Genomic DNA, 18,869 nt, shown 5'->3' with positions numbered 1-18,869 from the left:
CCTTGGCCAGCGGCGGGTCGGTCTTGGAGCCGGCTGGCATTGGCTCTGCCAGACATGGGGGAAGCTTCCAGCAGCTTCTCACAGAAGCCACCCCTGTAGCCCCCCCTCCAACCAAAACCTTGTCACACAAACCCAATAAACCTGGATACAAAGGCCAGCCCTTCTCCTCTAGAAAGTTTTAGAAATTTAAGTGACATACACATTCACTCTATCTATTTTCCTGTTGGTGTAACCTGTTTGTTCTGTGACACACACCTTGAGAAAAGCAGACTGAGACTGCTGTGTTCACAGTATATCATTACCTTTTGCCTTCTGCAGAAATGCTTCTTCGTATCTTCCAAGTAAAAACAGCGAGAAATAAAACCTAAAAGCATTAACACTTATCCACATTAACAGTTCACTAGCTGGTCCTTTGTCCTCTTCTTCCTACAGAAGCCAGAAGGTTAATGGCAAAATAAGCTGTTTTCTTTAAGAGTAAAAAGATTTTTCCCTGTGAAAGGAATGCTCCTACCGGAGCACTCACCTGCTAAGGCAACCTGATCTACAGCAAAGCAGCTGAAAGCAAAAGCCTCCTAGATTAATTTTTAAAATACATATATTCTTATGTATTTTTTTATAAATGTGCATGCATTATTTTTATATGTGTATACATATATATAAACAAAGTAGGAATACCAAGCCAAAAATCTCAAACACTTGGAAGAATTAAATCCTCAAAAACATTTGAAAAAACTAGACAGTTTCCACTAAAAATTAATAGATCCTTTTGAAAAATCCACTCCCAGTAAGATCACTTTTTTTGATAGTCACATAAATGTCAAAGCTTGCATCTCCACCATCTAAACATTCAAAACAACTTTCAAAAGATCTATTTAAAAAACCAACACACTACTTTCTTCTGTGTATTTCTGATCAGATAACACTATCGAGTTAATTGATTTTTAATGTTCCAAAGATATTGTAAGATTTAAAATAATTTAATAATCTGTAATCTCTATTCCTAAAATTAAAGACACATCCCATAACCAGTATTGCAGCATAAGCAGATGTGAAAGATAACATACTTTCATGCAGCTCACCCAGAGCAGCTGCCACAATAAGCATAAATACAGCTAAAAGATTTTTGCAGTACTTCTCCTATTTCTGGTGTTGACTTTTGTAAAATACAAAACAGTAAGATGGATGAGTAACTGTCTGCATATTATAAGGAAGCTGTATCTCAAGAAAATATAAAAATTAAGACAATATTTGGATGTTACCAGCAATGTGTGTTTGACAATGAAATATATATGGTAAGCCAAGTATTCTAATACACTAGTACATACTAAGTCCTGTAACTTCTGTCCTTCCCAAATGGAGGTTTTGACTACCAAACCAAGTATCAGAAATCCCAAAAATACAAGTGCAACGCAATTCTAGTACAGTATTATTATCCCACTTTGTCACAGAAAACTCATCTTCAGTGACGCATTCCTAGACTTTAGAACACATACTTGGTGCTAAGGTAAGCCTAAACACTTACCTTTAAGCCTTCTTTTAAGATGACTCTAACCAACCAAGAGTGGCTTTTTATTTACAGCACCATGCACCTCACAAGAGGTGTGATGAAGTTGGGAGTGTTGTGGGTCCAAAGGCAGCACCACCTGTGAGTTAACTGGGTCAGTACTATTAAGTTTTATGTTCAGTTACTACCAAAACTCTAGCAGGGACAAAGCTAAGACAAATGCCCCAAGCTCCATTCTTCCCACACATAGCATGATGCACATGAGTTAATGCACATTGAGAGTTAACTCCCAATTTTTGAGAGACTTTAGAACTCGCTGCAATTTCCGAGTACTCCACAGCATCCTAGTCCTGTGCTTCTGCAGCTCTACCCAGGGGCAACAGAAGGGTCTGGGACTGTGCCAAGTACAGAAGCTGAAGTGATAAAACCAAGAAGAGTTTTCCCTCTATGTCTGCCACCTCAAAGCCACAAAAGTGAAGATAATTTTCTCAGGACACAGGAAGAACTAAGAAATATAAAAAACCCCCACCATCTACTTTTTCAGCATGTTTACTTAATTAAGAAAAGCCAGTTACACCATAACTTTTATTACTAAATCAACTTAGAAAGAGATTCATTGACATATTACTAGAATTGAAGTTTCCTCCCAAACTTTACATTAAAACTCAAATATTGTTTCACCTTTAAAATGTTTATCACAAAAAAAAAATTGTGAAACATTGCATTAAATAAGGTCTGCCAACCCACACTTCACAGGAAAATAAGTGTTTAAATTTTTTCTCCATAAATAGCCTTCATATCACAGGAACTAACATCAATGGAATGTTAACTGTGTTACAGTATTTCAAGTTTGTTACAATTACAGTTAAGAAAAGGAAATTAACATGTAAAAGACAGTAATACAGTAAAAAGATGACATCTAAAACAGAGCAAAGTTTAAGAAAATGCTTCTGGAAGTCTCAGCAAGAACACCTGCTCCTTCTTGACACCTTCTCCCCCAACCCCCTTAAACATCGCCATTTAAAGTTATAGAGTAGATAACAGTTTAATCAGTCATCAACAGAAGGTAGTACTGCACTGACAGAAAGAAAAACTGAACCATACAGATAAAAGCTAGATATGGTACCAACTGATTTATACTCTTCAGAAAAATATAGCATTTTTCCCCTTGATTAAAAATAAAATGCAACTCTTTAAAGTGACAAAAATAATATATTACATTGTAAAAAACAAACTAATGGAGACGAACGATTCCAGAACTAAAACAATTTTCTTTGGAAGTCCCAAAAGCTGTAATCGCAATTAATGATTCTTAATTAATAAGGCAGATTTTACTTCAGTTACACTAATTTATAGCATTATAAATAACCTTCGCCCTGTACAGTTCTTTAAAATCAATACCTAGTGAGAATATAGTATTGCACCAAAAGCTGAAATTAACAGGTTCAACTTATAAAGTGCTGAAACCCTTCCAAAGTTGTGCCATACTGTAGTTCTGTATTCATCATGGTTCATGTATCTTGAATACATTAAGAGTTCAGTGTGGCCACTTGATTGCAGGCTTCAAAGAAAAGACTGTATGAGGTAGAATAAACTCCTTCAGGTTCTCTGCCACCCTATGGACCACCGAGCTGTGCAAATGGCTCCATCACAGGAAAGGGCTCCAAAGCTTTCTCTGAGTTTTTCCAGTTGTGAAAGTTTTCTTTGTACCATTCAACTAGTACAAAGAGAATGCTGATGAGTCAAGTTGACCAGAGATAACAGGAAAATTCAAATATTCCACAGATATAAGACTAACAACATACTAATATAGCTCATTATGGAAAATTTTAACCTATAATATTAAGAAAAAAATCTAGTTTAGATTTTATAAATTACTTAGGCAAGACATTCTAGTGTTAAAAATTAATTCTAGTACCTGATGCTACTTTATTGTGATTAACCTTTTTTCTTAAATCAAGTAGTGAATTTAGTACTTAAAGGAGCCAATTTCACATAAAAGTGTTAAATTCATTCTCCCTTAGCTTCTCATTAATTAACCTGTATTCCCATTTTCCCCCCTTTCCCTCCTCCCATCACTTCTAAATCAGTTAGTGTAAAAGTCAGTCCTACTTGTTTTCTTTATTCCTTCTTTCCAAGGCACTTTAGGTCTCCATCCTAAGTTGTGCATTTTTTCTGAATTCATTGGGTATCTCAGGTCATTGGTAGGTCTGATGAAGTATAAAATACACACAGAAAACAATTCCGTTATACCTTTTCATTAATTAGAGATGCACTACCTTGCATTGTCTTCAAACCAACATTAGGTATGCTTCGATTCTGAAAACTCCCAACAACATGAACAGATTATATTGCCTTCAAAAAAATACATGGCAGTTCAGTGCAGCTGCAACAATACAATTCAGTTGGTACAGTCAGCAACGTGGAATTGATAAGAATAAATATGAATTAATATCTTATTGGCACAAAAAGAAATGCAAAACTCAAATCGCTGCCAATGCAATTGTGCAAATCAGTGCATTTGCAACTCTTTAGACAGTCACTACACAAGCCAGTGTTTTCCAATATCAGCATTCACATTCTTCATCTTGAAAGCCCACAAGTTTTCACATACTTCAGATTTGAAATACATACACTTCCAAAGCATTAACATTATGGTGTCTCATTAGCTACAAACTTAGTAATACTGAATATGTGGAATCCCAGGCTGCAAGATTCAACACAGAAAGAGATTCCCTACGTTTAAGCATGGCACAAATTTTCACTTCCACAGACTGGCAGTTAGGTAGTCTAGTCCAGCATTCCTGCATTACGGGCACTAGCATACTGAATAGTTAAGCTACACGTGCAGACAGAAACCAGCTACTTATCACCATTATTAAAACATGCTAATCTCAAGCAGAAGCAGAACTAATTTTTCCATGGCAAGTAACCCCCATGACCTTTAAGTCACTCATTACGGAATTAAATAATCATTAGTTAGGTATCTTAAGAATCTTCTGTAAGACCTCAACATTCTTTGAAGCATGTATTCCTGCGTGGTTAGTTTTCCCAAGCCCATTTATGTTTAAACATTAGCAGACAGGGCCCAATACACAGGAAGAAACATCTCAATCTGAATGACCGAGACCTACTGAACACTCACATCATGTGAGCCAAAGGCAATTTGTTCAAAGTCCTGCGATACACTCAGATAGGATTCTGAAGAACACTTCCTTTTAAAAACAAAAATTAGTATATTTAAAGACACTTCAGTTGCCATGATGACAATCCAAATGTGAACAGAAATTGAGAATTCTAAAGGCCATAATACTACTTAACTGCTATCAGTAGATAACGTCATTTCTAATCACTCTGGAGAGAGTGATATCTAAAGTAAGCAAAGGCTCATTGTTGCTGCAGAAAAGAAATGGATATAAAAGAACAGAGCCAAACCAAGCCTGAAATTAAGGACGGAAACACACAGCAAAAGCATATTTATAAAAGCTATCCATTTTTGCCACTGCCATAACTTTGGCACCTCAAGAGTTTTACATCTACTCTTGAGATAGCAGTTTCAGCTTAAGATAGGGATCTAAAACTAACTACACTCTGTAGGTGCGTATTTCTGCCTGTGGAGAGTGGGTCTTACCTATAAAGCACATCTAAGTCTGAACTAGTCACATTAACATCAAAATAGTAAAGCTAAATGAGAGATGATGGGATTCATCTCGCTCAAGTGATGTTGAATACAAAGTACTGAAGAAAGTAGCTAAACTACCCTTAAGAAAAGATGTAGCTACTGTGTAAAAACCTGTCGTTTTCCCAGACCAGACTTCAGTAGTGAGAAGTCTGAAGAAAGTTTGAAGACAGACAGATTAGCATTACACATTCTCCTTCAAGGCGTATACTCTGACCTAAAGATCCAAGTAATAAATAGAAATCCTGTTTTTCTACACAGTATTCTGTATAGATCATAGATGTCAAATCGACTAGCAAAAAAAAAAATTAAGCTCTTACTCCTCTCAAAAGTTTTTCCTCCTGCGGAGCAGAAACTTTCACAAAAAAACTATTTGGCAAGAGTCCCAGAAACCTTCAGGATAAAGCCATCCTGCATGTGCTTTGCTATTTTCTTACCTGTCTTTGACATAATCCATCCAGTGCTCCATTTCAGATTCCGAACTGGTCTTCTTTATCTGTCAAGAAGAGAAACAAAAATCACCCCCACACATCTTGCACTGTCTTAACATACATTTAAAAACAGATTTTCTTTAACAAGATTTAAGTCTGTTAAAAAAAAAGCCACCACAAATGGTCTTTTGTCTAAACAAGTTTTCAGACTACTGAAACTATCAAAACTATCTAGAACAATTCCAATACTTCTCCTTCATCAGAGCACTGCCTAACCATTCATAATCAAATTATTAATAGTGCCACATCCTCTGACCAAAAATGAAGCAGCCAGCATGAAAAAACCCTACCAAATGGTATTGAAACATTATGCCAGTTTTGCCCCAGTCAGGATAACTGATGACGCAGTGCAACACACAATAGCCTGTACTGCAAACTTACATAGTATAGCTGCCACAAAAAGGGTAGCACATTGTTATGCTACAATTATCTTCTAAGAGCCACTGCAAGCCTAAGCTCTCTCAGAGTTACAAGAGGTTTACAGTAGAACTGTTCATATGTGCAATGACTGGTAAAGAAAAGCATCATAACTGTTTACTCACCAAGTGGATTAACTCCTTAGCAAGCTGGGCAATGGACATCTCAAAGTTAGTTCCAATGTTGTAAATTTCACCTGGCTTCCCCTCCTTCAGGACAGTAAGGAATGCTTCCACCACATCAGTTGCATAAAGGAAATTCCTTCTTTGAAGTCCAGAACCATGAATACAGCTTAAAACCAGGAAAAGGCAAGAAGTTTTTGTTAATCCTTAAGTAGAAGCATTCCATTTATTAGTGTGTTTTAAGCAGTTTTGCCATTAGCCCTTACCTGAGGATACCTTAAGCTGATATGATATTAGCTGATACGCAAACAATCCTTTAGTTTAAGGAAATCCTATTATTAAATTATTAAAACAAGCAATTCATAACTTAGTTATAAAATTATCATTTTACAAACTATACCATGTATTTATAACTGTAATCACAGTCTTATAGCACAAATACCACAAACAAAAATGTTACATACCATTTTCTGTTCTGTTGCAACAAAGATATAAACTTTGGAATAACCTAAGGAATTGAACAACAACAACAAAAAAACATTACTCCACTACTTTACAAGCTGTTATTCTGCAAAAAACATGGGTCTTCATCAGTAAGTATCATTAAGTATTTTAATAAGACCCTTTAAATACTTTTAAGTTTTCTTAAGTCTAAACAAAGAATGCATCAAGCCTAGAAATCTCAAGGATTTAGGGTTTTGGTGGGGTTGGTTCTGGTTTTTTGAAGAGTAGATGCCTCTGTTGTGTTGTAAAGCTTATATTTCTGGTCAACCATGACAAGTCAGCAGTTACAAATATAGTAACATTTTTACAAAAGAAAATGTTTCCATTACTTTCACACACAGAAGTGCACTAGAGTTTAACCAGAGATAACTATTGCAAACAGTTTCAAACATGGTTTAAACATCCAGCAAGTTGCAGTAAATCTACAGTCATAAAATAAGAGTCATTAAAATAGTTAAACTTGGAAGAGAACCGATAGAGAATTTCAAGATAAGTAAACACGGATGAAGTGATATAGCCACTAGCTTGCAGCATAAAAATTAACAATATTATGTTCAGCTACAAGCTTAGATCCATTCATAATGTCCCAGGAACTTCAGAACAGTTGACCCTGCTATTAAAGTTTTTAAACTGAAGCCATTAGAAAGCTATTCCAATTCTTTTAATTTTGTTAAGTTACTATTCTAAACATAGGAAAAGACATACTGGGTAAAAGTAAAGATCCATCTAGCCTAGTATTATGTTCTTAGGAGTAACTAAGAGTGGATACTTGAGGAAGAATATACATAAGCTGAAAGCAAGTAAATAGTGATACATCCCCTGAATACACTCCCAACATCATGCAACCTGTAGACAGACATTTCCCAAGCCACAGATCAGTGAAAAACATTTTAAAAACCACTGCTTATCCACCTGCGATAATGTAGGGAAAAATAAATTTGCAAAAAAACCCCCAACATATAAAAAGAAATTCAAATTAAAAAATCATTAATAAAAAAATACCTCAAATGTAGCAAACTATAGCTACATTTCATACAAGCTCCAAACTCCAAAGGGTACATATGATTATCACTATCATTCCATCAGTACATTTCCATTCACTAGCATAGCAGATCTTGGTATTGCCTAAAAGGCAACTCACTCTAATAATCGTTTTAAATAGTTACCCCGCAAAGTATGTATGAACACATGCAAAGAACAAGTCGCTTTCTGCTACTTCTCACCTAGTATCTGATTGCTACTTCTTCATCTTATCTATTTTCTGTACGGGTTGAAATATCTCTTTCTATACCAGACATACTGCTCTCTCACAATTTACTTTTTGAAATGTTTACCTTAGTTATTAAACACTCCTAATTACAGCACGTGACATATGAGTTAATGTAATTCTTAGCGGAACCTTGCCAGACATAAGGCAGTTAAACACTCTTTGAAAAACAGAAAAATTACAAAACAAAGTAATTGTAGTAAAATTCATGTAAATAACTGGAAATCTCTAATAGATGCTTTACCAACAACCAAAAAACCATGTGTTTGTTGTGTTGGTGGCAAGACATGTTCGTGTGAGATCAAAATATATAATCACAGGTAAGCGTGGACAAATACTTAAAAGACAGTGCTTTTTTCAGAAGTCACTTTTTTTCCTCTGACTAACATCACTGCAACCCTGAATTATTGTATACTGAAGCTCAGAGTAAAGAATAGGTTTAACTTACTTTTTCTGGATACTGGTGCGGTCCGTAAACATTACTGCTCCGTGTGATAACAACTGGGAACTTAAGAGCATTAAACATGCATGTGATTACATAAGAAACTATGTACCAGTAAAAATCTGTAGGCTTCTTGCTGATCAATAAATAAAACTGACACACCCACAGTGCTTATTCAAAAGTCTGCAAGCCCTTACAAACATTCACGAATTAAGCTATCCATACTTCTGTCAAATAGGCAAGGGCCTCTATCCTTCTCAGTCTGTTAGAAGCACCACAAGGGACAAATGTTTTGTAATCTCTCAGTCTTGGTACAGAACCACCATAGGATATTACATACATGTACCTGGTTGACTGAAGACTGGCTTACTACTTATTCCAAGAAAATATTTCACAGTCATTACCATCTTATTCAAGTCAACTGTGTGTCAAAAACAACTTTGCAGAAGCACATGTCAAGAACAAGACTAAAGTATTCAAAATTTTGAATATTTTTGCTTAAACAAATCTGAGTAATAGGGGTTCGGGTTTTGGGGGGTTTTTTTGCTTTCACTATAAGCCTGGTCTTAATACAATTTGAATTTTGTATATTCTACTTCTGTATAAACATATTTCCTTCAAGCTTAACACTGTTTTGAAATTGTTATTGTTCTCATTGACCATTTTATCAAAGCAAATGTTTAGACATTACAATTCAGATTTTCAAAAAAAATTTAAAAATACTTAACCTCTCCCCACTGTCTTGCAGTGTACCTCCACCAATAAGTGGTGGAGATCCTCCAACACATCCAAACTACAAGACTAGCAATCAGGAAAGAGGTGGCACTGTGTGGACTAGTACTGATTTTTCTTTTATACTCTTACACACATAATAAGGACACTTAAGTATGAGCTTCAGAGTTTCTGAAGCTTGCATCAACTTACTTGGTACCTTTCCCAGTAAGACTGAACAAAACACTCTGCAGCTGCTTTAGAAGAAGCATAGGGATTTGTTGGACGTTTTGGTGAGGATTCATCAAATTCCTAAAATGAAAAGAAAAACTTACATTAGTCAATTGCTTTTGCCCAGAAAAGTCTTAAGAATTACAAAAGCTGCAGTTGCAACCAAAATAAAAATCCTTAAATATCCAAGCTCACCTGTCTGAAAAAGTCACCCTTCCACTTACAGCAGAAGACCACTAACAAAAGACAGTCTATTTATCAAACACAGAAGGCAGCCTGAATACCAGCAATAATATTTTTATCCTTCTAGCTGAGTACCTCACAGTAGCAGGTCCCTAGATTTTTATCATGTAAAATAATCACTGTTGCCACAGGAGGTTCCATCCTTTTCAGGCTCATATTGCCTGAGTGTGCCATTGCACCACTGCTAGCAAATTGACCTTTCAGTCCTAAATAAAAGGGGTCCACTCTCCCTTCTCTATAAGTTTTATTTCCATAACAAAAGTAGAATTTCAACCCAAAGCCCTCCAAAGCAAGGCTTCTACAGTTCTGACCTGTTCCAGAACAGGTAGCTTCATGGCTATCTAATTCTCACTTCAAAAAAACCAAACAAACAAAACCCTATACAATAATGATCCAAAGAAAGGAGGGATTCTACACTGACTGAGGTGCAATTCATAACAATCACCATAATCTGTGATTAAGAGATCCACTGTTCTTGTCTGTCCTTTGCTTCTGAAATTAATTGACCCCAGTTTATTTTTTGGCCTTCTTCCCCCACAAAAAACTCTTCAATAACTTCTTCTATGATTCACAAAGAAAACAAAAAATACATTAAATGAAAGTGCTCTTTTCAAGGCCCAGAGGCAGAAAAAGTTCACTTGAAGTAGTCTCAGCCAACCACTGGTCTACATGCAGGAAAACAACATCCTTGGGTATCACAGAAGTCTACAGATGGAAGTTGTGTTGAAGGAACTGATAAAGACTTTGCAACAATCAGAGAAGTCATGCGCGCTTTCTTAAGTGCATTAAAATTTTTGTGGATTACGGCACAAGACTCCTTGGCCCTTATTTATGCCTTTAGAAAGACAAGTATGCATAATTTGTCTTTTTACTGAGCTAAACTACATTTCCTGAATTAAGGTCAGGCATAAATTGGCAAGAATCAAAAAGATTTCCATAGACCAACAAGAAATATCTGCATATTTTTTCCAGTAATACAAGAACTGTTTCCTGTTTGCATTGTCCATACCTACAGTTCTGTTAGTATTTTAGCTAGACCATAAAACATTCCCTGCCTGTCAAGTTCATAGTCAAGGCAGAACAGGAAAAAATTTTAAAAAAAAACACAAAAAACCCCACCATACTGTGCACATTACTGAAATCTCATGAATGCTCCAAGGCAAAATTTGTATAATACATTCCTTTGATACTATCTCTGAGGAGTATTCACATGTCATTAATGACCCCAATCTCACTGCTTTAGGTAATACACATTCAATATAAAACAAGCTACAAAAAAATTCAGGACAATTTTGATACTTAGCTTCCTAGGAACAACCAGTACTTGTTTACAGGTTTGAGTATTGTCAGAAATAGCTCAAAAATCATACATTTACAGAGGCCAAGGAAAGTTAGACTCATTTTGTTTTCACTATTAAAAGCAAGTAAAGCTAGAAAAACCCTCATCAACTTTCAAACTCACCTCATCAGTGCTACCTCCATATACTTCATCTGTACTAACATAGACAAACTTCTCCACATTGGCTTCATGCGCAGCAGCAACCAGCACATTAGTGCCATAAACATTCACATAGGTGAACTCCAGGGCATGCCAAAATGAAAGATCTACATAAAAACAAAAAAAAAAATCAGACAACTGATTAAATTTAGGCAAGACATGGCTTCCTATTGAACCATAATATTAGAGGCTGCAACATAGACTGGGACTTCATCACTAGTTCTTTGATTGTCAGATAGCAAGGTCATTATTAAATGAAGATACTTTCTGCACTTACTTGAAGACAAAATCCTTGCTCTCAACAAGAGGCTGGAATCAGGAGGGAAAGCTTGTTGGTTATGGACGGTTCCATTTGAAATAGCATTATCTAACTATTTAAGTGGTAGCTACTTCCCCTCTCCACTAGGAAGGGCCAAGCTCAGTAAGAAAAGTATCAAAGACAGTTGTAAGATGCAGTAATATATACCTATTAGTGTTAATTAACTAGCACCTGTTTTAATTCTTAGAATTGTCTCACTGACCTAACAACTTTGTGCATATCAAATCTGACAATTTTGAGAAGTATTTTCCTGGAGAATTCTTCGAGAATTTCTTCTCATGATGAAAGGAGTATGGTAGGGATAGTTCTCATTAACAGTGTTACTGAAGAGTGGTAATGTGAAATAGGCACTTCTAAGTGTAATTCATTCTCTCTTTCTAAAATCCAGGCAGGATTCTGAAGGGAGCTATGCCTAATCCTTCAGCTTCCACACTATGGTTTTTCTTGCAAGGTTGGAGCCAATCAAGTAAAAACTCAAGACTACATACAAGCTCTTTTTCCATTGTCTTCCTGGCTCCACCAGTACACGGTCAGTTACATGTGTGTCTAGATAAAATTTAAAACTGTAATGCAATAAAAAGGCCATTAACATTTATGCACAATGAAAATAGACAACAGTCAGATAAAGCACTTTTTAAATTAAGGCTTTTTAGCCTTAAAGTTAAAAAAGGCCACCGGACATTGAATCACATAGTCTGTAGAGACAAACTGTATCCTTGTTTTACATGAAGGGAAAAGACAAAAAAATACCTGCATATATTTCAAATACACTCATGGAAAATAATACCAGAACATGCAACAGTGCTCACCTACATGTGTTTGGGCTGCAAAATGAAGGACTATATCTATTTTCTCAGTTTCAAAGAGCTGTTTTATAAAATCAGGTTCACAAATATCTCCCTAAACAGGGAAAAAAAATCATTAACAAATCATTTTTGACAGAAAATAGTAAGCTTTCATTTGTACCAAGCGTCACATAACAAACCATTACAAAAGAAACCCAGGATACAAATAGCATTACCAACTCAGTTTTGGGCAATTTATCAATGCCATGTCTAAAATAAAAGCAGATATAAGTTACACACATTTTGAGCAACAGCCTCAACAAAACTTATTTCAGGATTTATATTACTATTTAACATGAGAAGCAGCATCACTCCCAAAATACACACAACAGAAATATAGTGTGTAGCTTGAATGCTGAGGTTGAAATGACAAGTTCCCACAGCAAACAAGAGAGTTTCTGGAGTCTGGCTAACGGACAGTGACACCTACTGGCATTATAGAAGGTGAAGCGATCTCCACTTTTGTCAGATGGTTGGATCTTGCCAGGATTTGGGGTTTTGTTGTTTGTTCTGGTAATTTTATTTTTTTAGGTTGAAATATTTAGAAAACTAGAGTCAGGCATCGACACAAGACATTCTTTAGTTTGACATACAAGCAACAGCAGCTTTTAAAGGTAAACGCCAGCTGAGAAAAAGCTTTTGGTATTTATCTGTTGGCTCAACTTAAACAAGACAGTACCCGAGAACGGGTGTCTTGGGGAGGGAGACTTTTGTACTTTCACTAACAAGGCAATTAACTAAAAATAGTTTAAATGCACCTATGTTTTAAGAAGTTGTCAAGCAACGGTTCTGAACAGCCTCAAAGAAATACTGTATGTCAGAAATGTGAGGAAGATGAACCAATTTTCCTATTTCTCAGCCCTGAACAGAATTGAATCACTCCAGTAAATACACTTCAGGCTCATATATTATTTTGAGCTAAATGGTTACAATTATTGACTTTTTTTAAAACTGAAATTCAAAGTTGATACATCTGTGCTGAACAACAACAGAAACTGTGATAAAACAGTATCTTTCATACAGCCTCTTATGCAAATTTTCTAAACTTTTACTTCTTTACTTTCCCAAACAGGCTGCTTCTCTACAGCACCTCTAAGGCATTTATCTTTCCTGCTCTCTCCTAAGGCCAGTAAGAGTGTTACAGTTCTAATCATATGGCTTTATCCATTAGAGAGTATTTTTTCCAGTGCATTTTCTCCTGTCAGTGTAAACTGCTTGGCTGCGTACCAGCTATATATAAGCCCTGATCAACCTTTCTTAAAAAAAAAAACACACGAAAAAGAAACACACAACACACCACCACCCCCTCAAAAAAAAAAACCCAAACAAAACAAACAAAAAACCCAACAGCAATTGAAAAGTTGGAATGAATTATACTGGTGTAAGTTTTGCAAGAACATATTCCTACTCTAGTTCAGAAGCAGTATAGCTACATCATTCCTTGTTACTACCCCCCTGCTTCACATAGGGATCTGGCTGTTTACAGTACAGGATGCCTTCTAGAACTTTGTGCTATGCCCAACAATTAAACGTTTCTATATATTCAGGTAAGGAAGCTTTTCTAGAGTAGTCACAAATCTCATATCACATACTGGAAACTGTCAAAAACAGTTTGCGCATGCTGAAACTGCATACATTTGCTTAGCAGACATGCCCTTTCCCCTCATGCAACTTTTATCCCATGTCATGGTTTAACCCCAGACGGTAACTAAGCACCACTCAGCTGCTCACTCACTCCCCCTCACCCAGTGGGATGGCAGAAAGAATCAGAAAGAAAAAGGTAAAACTCATGGGTTGAGATGAGAACAGTTTAACAGAACAGAAAGGAAGAAACTAATAATGATAATAATAACAGTAATAAAATTACAATAATTAAAGAATTGGAATATACAAAACAAGTGATGCACAATGCAATTGCTCACCACTCACTGACCAATGCCCAGTTAGTTCTGGAGCAGCAAACCCCCCTGGCCAGCTCCCCCCAGTTTATATACTGGGCATGACTTCATAATGGTATGGAATGCCCCGTTGGCCAGTTTGGTTCAGCTGCCCTGGCTGTGTCCACTCCCAACTTCTTGTGCCCCTCCAGCCTTCTCACTGGCTGGGCATGAGAAGCTGAAAAATCCTTGGCTTAGTCTAAACACTGCTTAGCAACAACTGAAAACATCAGTGTGTTATCAATGTTCTTCTCATACTCAATCCAAGACATAATGCTATACCAGCTACTAGAAAGAAAATTAACTCTATCCCAGCCAAAACCAGGACACCCAACAGTTCGGAGATAATCACTTACTGAAATAAAGAGATAGGTTCACAAAAAATGTAAATAGCCACAGGGGTCACCAAGCAGGTGAGGACAAGTTCAATTCTCAACATTGTCTGAATCTAAGAGACATGTTTAACCTACATCTGCTACCTCTGACAAAGATGCTTCAAAGCTATTTCAGAAAATTAAACTATATGCATTTATCTGATGTCCTGCAACCATGGGCAGCCCAGCTAGACAGAGAGACCAGCATCAGTACAGCCTTTCATACAGGGGAAGAACCTCAGCATACAAACCCAGCAGTGGGAACATTTATCTGAACAATAAACCTAAATCCATCTCCTGTCTGAAGATAAAATCGTGGGAACAGTAAACAAATTTAATTGGAAAACATTTTAAAAGAAAAAGCATACCTTGAATGTTCCCATAAGACCCCATTCCAAAACAACTATGAACTACACAGCATCAACAGCAGCAAAAGCAAGAATGCAGCCTGACATCTAGCACTAACAGAACAAGAAAGAGCGTGTTGCACACCACAGAATATGACAACTGGCAGTGTTTGAAGATGCAAATCCTAAAATAGCATCAGAGAAGCAGAGGAGCCAAATCTGAGTCCATCTTGTCCATACCACCTATCAAAAGTGAAACAATCATCCCTAAAACCACTCATCTCCATAATCAGGCTTTTAGCAATTCTGTACCTTTATTATAGAATAAAAATACATCAACTTTCAAAAGACTACTTCATGCAAGAGACAGAAGATACTGGATATTGTCACATACTTCTGCGCGTGAAATATGAAATCTGTTAATAAGATAAACAGACGAAGGAAATGCTGCTATGTCCATCTGATTGTCACATACTTTGGCATATTACATACACTGACTCATTCTTGACAAGGAATTAGTAGAAATAATTTCAGCTTTACCATAAATTAAAGCAGAGGCTTCTAGTATGGGGAGCTCTGGACACCATATTACCTTGATACAAAGGCATAAAAAAAAAAAAAAAAAAAAAAAAAATCAGTAAAAAGTCAAGTTTCCTAGAAGAGAAGGCTCTATTACCTGGATAAACTTGTAGTTTTCCTTCTCAGAGACAGTTTCAAGATTCTTCAAGCTTGCACAGTAGTCGAGCTGAAGAGAAATACCCACACAATATCATTAAGTGGCCTTTGTGAAAGCAAATAAGCTAACTCAGACTCAACCTAATCACTAGAAAGTTTGAGAACAAAGTAAAAACTTCTCTCAAAAGAAAAGCTATTTTGCAAGCAGACACAATGAAGCTTCAAAAAACATGAAACACTGAAAAATATTCTAACTGCGAAAATTCTTAAACAGAAGTTTAGAACTTCAAAAGCTTCCCTTTCTTGCAAATAATTATTTGTGGCGGGCACAGGACTGTAAGCATGAACTGAAATTGAATTTTTTTTTTTTTTTGCATAGGAACAAATGGATAGTCAAACAAGAATTTAATAAATAATTCATACAAATTTCAACATGCTATAGATTGCATTAAAAATAATTTAAAACAGGTTTCCATATTGTATTGGTTTTGTTTGGCAAGGTTTTGGTAGCGGGGGGGGTTACAGGGGTGGCTTCTGTAAGAAACTGCTGGAAGCTTCCCCTGTGTTCGAGAGAGAGCGAGCCCATATTAGCCGGCTCTGAGACGGACCCGCCGCCGGCCAAGGCCGAGCCAATCAGTGATAGTGGTAACGCCTCTGTGATAACATTTTTAAGAAGGAAAAAAGTTGGGACGGGGAGAAAACTGCCGCCGGAGTGAGGAGTGAGAACATGTAAGAGAAACAAGCCTGCGGACACCAAGGTCAGTGAAGAAGGAGGGGGAGGAGATGCTCCAGGCGCCGGAGCGAAGATTCCCCTGCAGCCCGTGGTGAAGACCCTGGTGAGGCAGGCTGTCCCCCTGCAGTCCAGGGAGGTCCACGGTGGAGCAGATCTCCACCTGTAGCCCGTGGAGGACCCCACGCCGGAGCAGGTGGGTTCCCGAAGGAGGCTGTGACCCCGTGGGAACCCCGCGCTGGAGCAGGCTCCTGGCAGGACCTGCGGATCTGTGGAGAAAGGAGCCCACGGAGCAGGTTTTCTGGCAGGACTTGTGACCCCGTGGGGGACCCGCGCTGGAGCAGTGTGCTCCTGAAGGACTGCACACCGTGGAATGGACCCATGCTGGAACAGTTCGTGAAGAACTGCAGCCCGTGGGAATGGCCCACGTTGGAGGAGTTCGTGGAGGACTGTCTCCCGTGGGTGGGACCCCACGCTGGAGCAGGGGAAGAGTGTGATCAGCCCTCGTCCTGAGGAGGTGAGGCGGCAGAAAATAACGTGTGATGACCATAAACCCCATCCCTGTCCCCCTGTGCCGCTGGGGGGGCTTGGTGGTGAAATCCGGGAGGGTAGTTGTGCCCGGGAAGAACGGAGGGGTGGTGGGAAGGTGTTCTGAGATTTCATTTTACTTCTCATTACCTTGCTCTGGTTGATTTGTAATAAATTGAGTATGTTTTGCAAATTGAGTCTGTTTTGCCCGTGACGGTAATAGTGAATGATCTCTCCTGTCCTTATCTCGACCCGCGAGCCTTTTGTTATATTTTCTCTCCCCTATCCAGCTGAGGATGGGGGAGTGATAGAACGGCTTTGGTGGGCACCTGGTGTTCAGCCAGGGTTAACCCATCACACATATAAAGAAATAAAACAAGCTACTTACCTTATCTAGATTTATAATCAGATAGTTTGGGTAGTTTTTCACAAGAGAGACAACTACATGTGAAGCGCTGTAGGACAGAAGAAAAACATATTTTACAATTATATAGGTAGCTTTAAGGTAACGAAGAGATGACAAGTTACAAGTAAATTTAGCAATATCAAAAGGCTTTGGGGGAAGAGGGGGTTTTCTCAAGCCAGGAGAAAGAGGAATTCTCCGATATATTTTAAGATATGACAACATTATTCTACTGATAATGCCCATAACTGCATACTTTTATGAAACTAAAAATCAGATTACAAGTTCATGCTGTAACAAAAGAAGACAGTGCTGCTCACAGCCACCTTAAAAAAAACCATACCAAACTGTTATATGCTACATTCAGTACTTTTATTCTCTTAAATTTATACATTAGGTATTAGGGAGAACTAAACGGTCATCTCTCCTAATTCACAATGTTGAGCTCTCAACACTCAACTCACTGACACTGCTGCTAGGTGTAAGAAGAAATGACAGCCTGACTACCAGGTGGCATTTCTCTTCGGTACAGTCTTGTGTACAAGAAGTTGAGCCTGAGAGTTCAGGTTTAGCAGGGTTTATTCGCATCTAACGCATAAGTTTAATTCTCCCTCTCGCAGCTTCGGACTCTGAGGACGCTGAAGGGCTCGAGCTTAAGATGGACCTCAACTTTCTCTACCTCGAGCAGAGCCCACGGCACTGGGGAGTGGGGATGAGAAACAGCAGCTGGCTCAAAGCACAGCCACCCCCCTACCCCACCCCGACCGAGGCCCAGCACCCACTCCCACCGTCCCTTCACCGAGCGCCTTCTCCCTCACACCGGGCAGCAGCCCGGCTCGCTCCCCAGCGCTTACCACCTCAAGCTCCACGACACGGGAGAGCCACAGGGCAGCCTCCACGCCAGAAACGGCTGCGCCCACCTCAGCCCGGGCCCGAGCCAGCGGCGCCACGGAACCGGCCTGGGGCAGGCCCGAGGGAAGCGGGAGAGCGAGCAAGCGAGGCGGCACCGCGGGACCCCCCCCCCCCGCCCCGGCCTAGCCTGCCGCCGCCTCCCACCCGAAAGGAGGCCGGCGGCCGCCGCCCGGCCGAGCGGAGAGCCGCCACTCACATGAACCCCGCGCCGCCCGTCACCAGCAGCCGCTTCTCGAAGACCGGCGGCTCCTCCAGCCCCGACATCGTCCGCGCTTTACGGCGGCGGCCCTCACGCCGCCCCGCCACGCCCGCCTTGCGCCGCCACCTCACGACTGCGCGTGCGTAGCAGCGGACGGACGCCGGAGTTCTCCTGGGGGTTTCAGGGGCAGGGCCGCCAGCGACTGCAAAAGCCCGGGTGAAAAAAACGCCTTCCGCTCTCCCCGAACAACGGAGCTCGCCGCCGAAGCGAGCGGCGCAGGCACACCGCGCCAGGAAGCTGAAGCTTCGCCACCGCCTTCACCGGCGACCGCCGCCTTTTACGACACGGGGGGGGGGGGGTGGTCTCAACTTACGGCAGAACCCAGCAGCGGACACGTTGCAGCAGGGGAGGTGCAGCGCAGGGTGGCAGGGGAGGGGCCGGCCGTCTCGGCCACGCCCCCCCGGGGGCAGGCGCGCGTCTCCCATTGGCTC

At 39.3% G+C, this 18,869-nt stretch overlaps 1 protein-coding gene across 7 annotated transcripts; it reads right to left on the bottom strand.

Moving 5' to 3' along the window:
* Positions 1-1,302: 1,302 nt before the first annotated feature.
* Positions 1,303-18,822, bottom strand: TGDS (TDP-glucose 4,6-dehydratase). Of its 7 annotated transcripts, XM_049815655.1 has the most exons (13): positions 18,752-18,822; positions 18,376-18,580; positions 17,253-17,319; positions 15,608-15,676; positions 12,238-12,328; positions 11,074-11,216; positions 9,351-9,449; positions 8,433-8,492; positions 6,678-6,721; positions 6,217-6,382; positions 5,621-5,679; positions 3,617-3,714; positions 1,305-3,221 (listed from the first exon to the last, which is right to left on the bottom strand). In XM_049815655.1, the coding sequence occupies exons 2-13, from the start codon at positions 18,441-18,443 to the stop codon at positions 3,121-3,123; spliced, it is 1,065 nt and encodes a 354-aa protein (XP_049671612.1). In that variant the 5' UTR covers positions 18,444-18,580; positions 18,752-18,822; the 3' UTR covers positions 1,305-3,120. The 7 variants fall into 7 exon arrangements, 6 of the variants coding, with proteins under 6 accessions (XP_049671616.1, XP_049671613.1, XP_049671612.1 ...); XR_007507903.1 differs by lacking the exon at positions 18,752-18,822 and having other exon boundaries at positions 3,197-3,221; positions 3,617-3,859; positions 18,376-18,709; XM_049815656.1 differs by lacking the exons at positions 8,433-8,492; positions 18,752-18,822 and having other exon boundaries at positions 1,304-3,221; positions 18,376-18,708.
* Positions 18,823-18,869: the final 47 nt, after the last annotated feature.

The sequence above is a fragment of the Accipiter gentilis genome, chromosome 13 (genome assembly GCF_929443795.1).
Source record: "Accipiter gentilis chromosome 13, bAccGen1.1, whole genome shotgun sequence".
NCBI lineage: Eukaryota > Metazoa > Chordata > Aves > Accipitriformes > Accipitridae > Astur > Astur gentilis.
The sequence above is the reverse complement of the archived record's forward strand: the minus strand, read 5'-3'. Positions and strand labels throughout refer to the sequence as shown.

Bases quoted from the DNA above. Each gene is read 5' to 3' on its own strand.
- TGDS (XM_049815655.1), bottom strand. From the start codon at position 18,443: ATGTCGGGGCTGGAGGAGCCGCCGGTCTTCGAGAAGCGGCTGCTGGTG. The intron at 9,450-11,073 runs GTGAGTTTGAAA...TTTTCATTTTAG, and splicing joins ATGGAGGTAGCACTGATGAG to GAATTTGATGAATCCTCACC. The intron at 3,715-5,620 runs GTAAGAAAATAG...ATACTTCATCAG, and splicing joins ATGGATTATGTCAAAGACAG to ACCTACCAATGACCTGAGAT.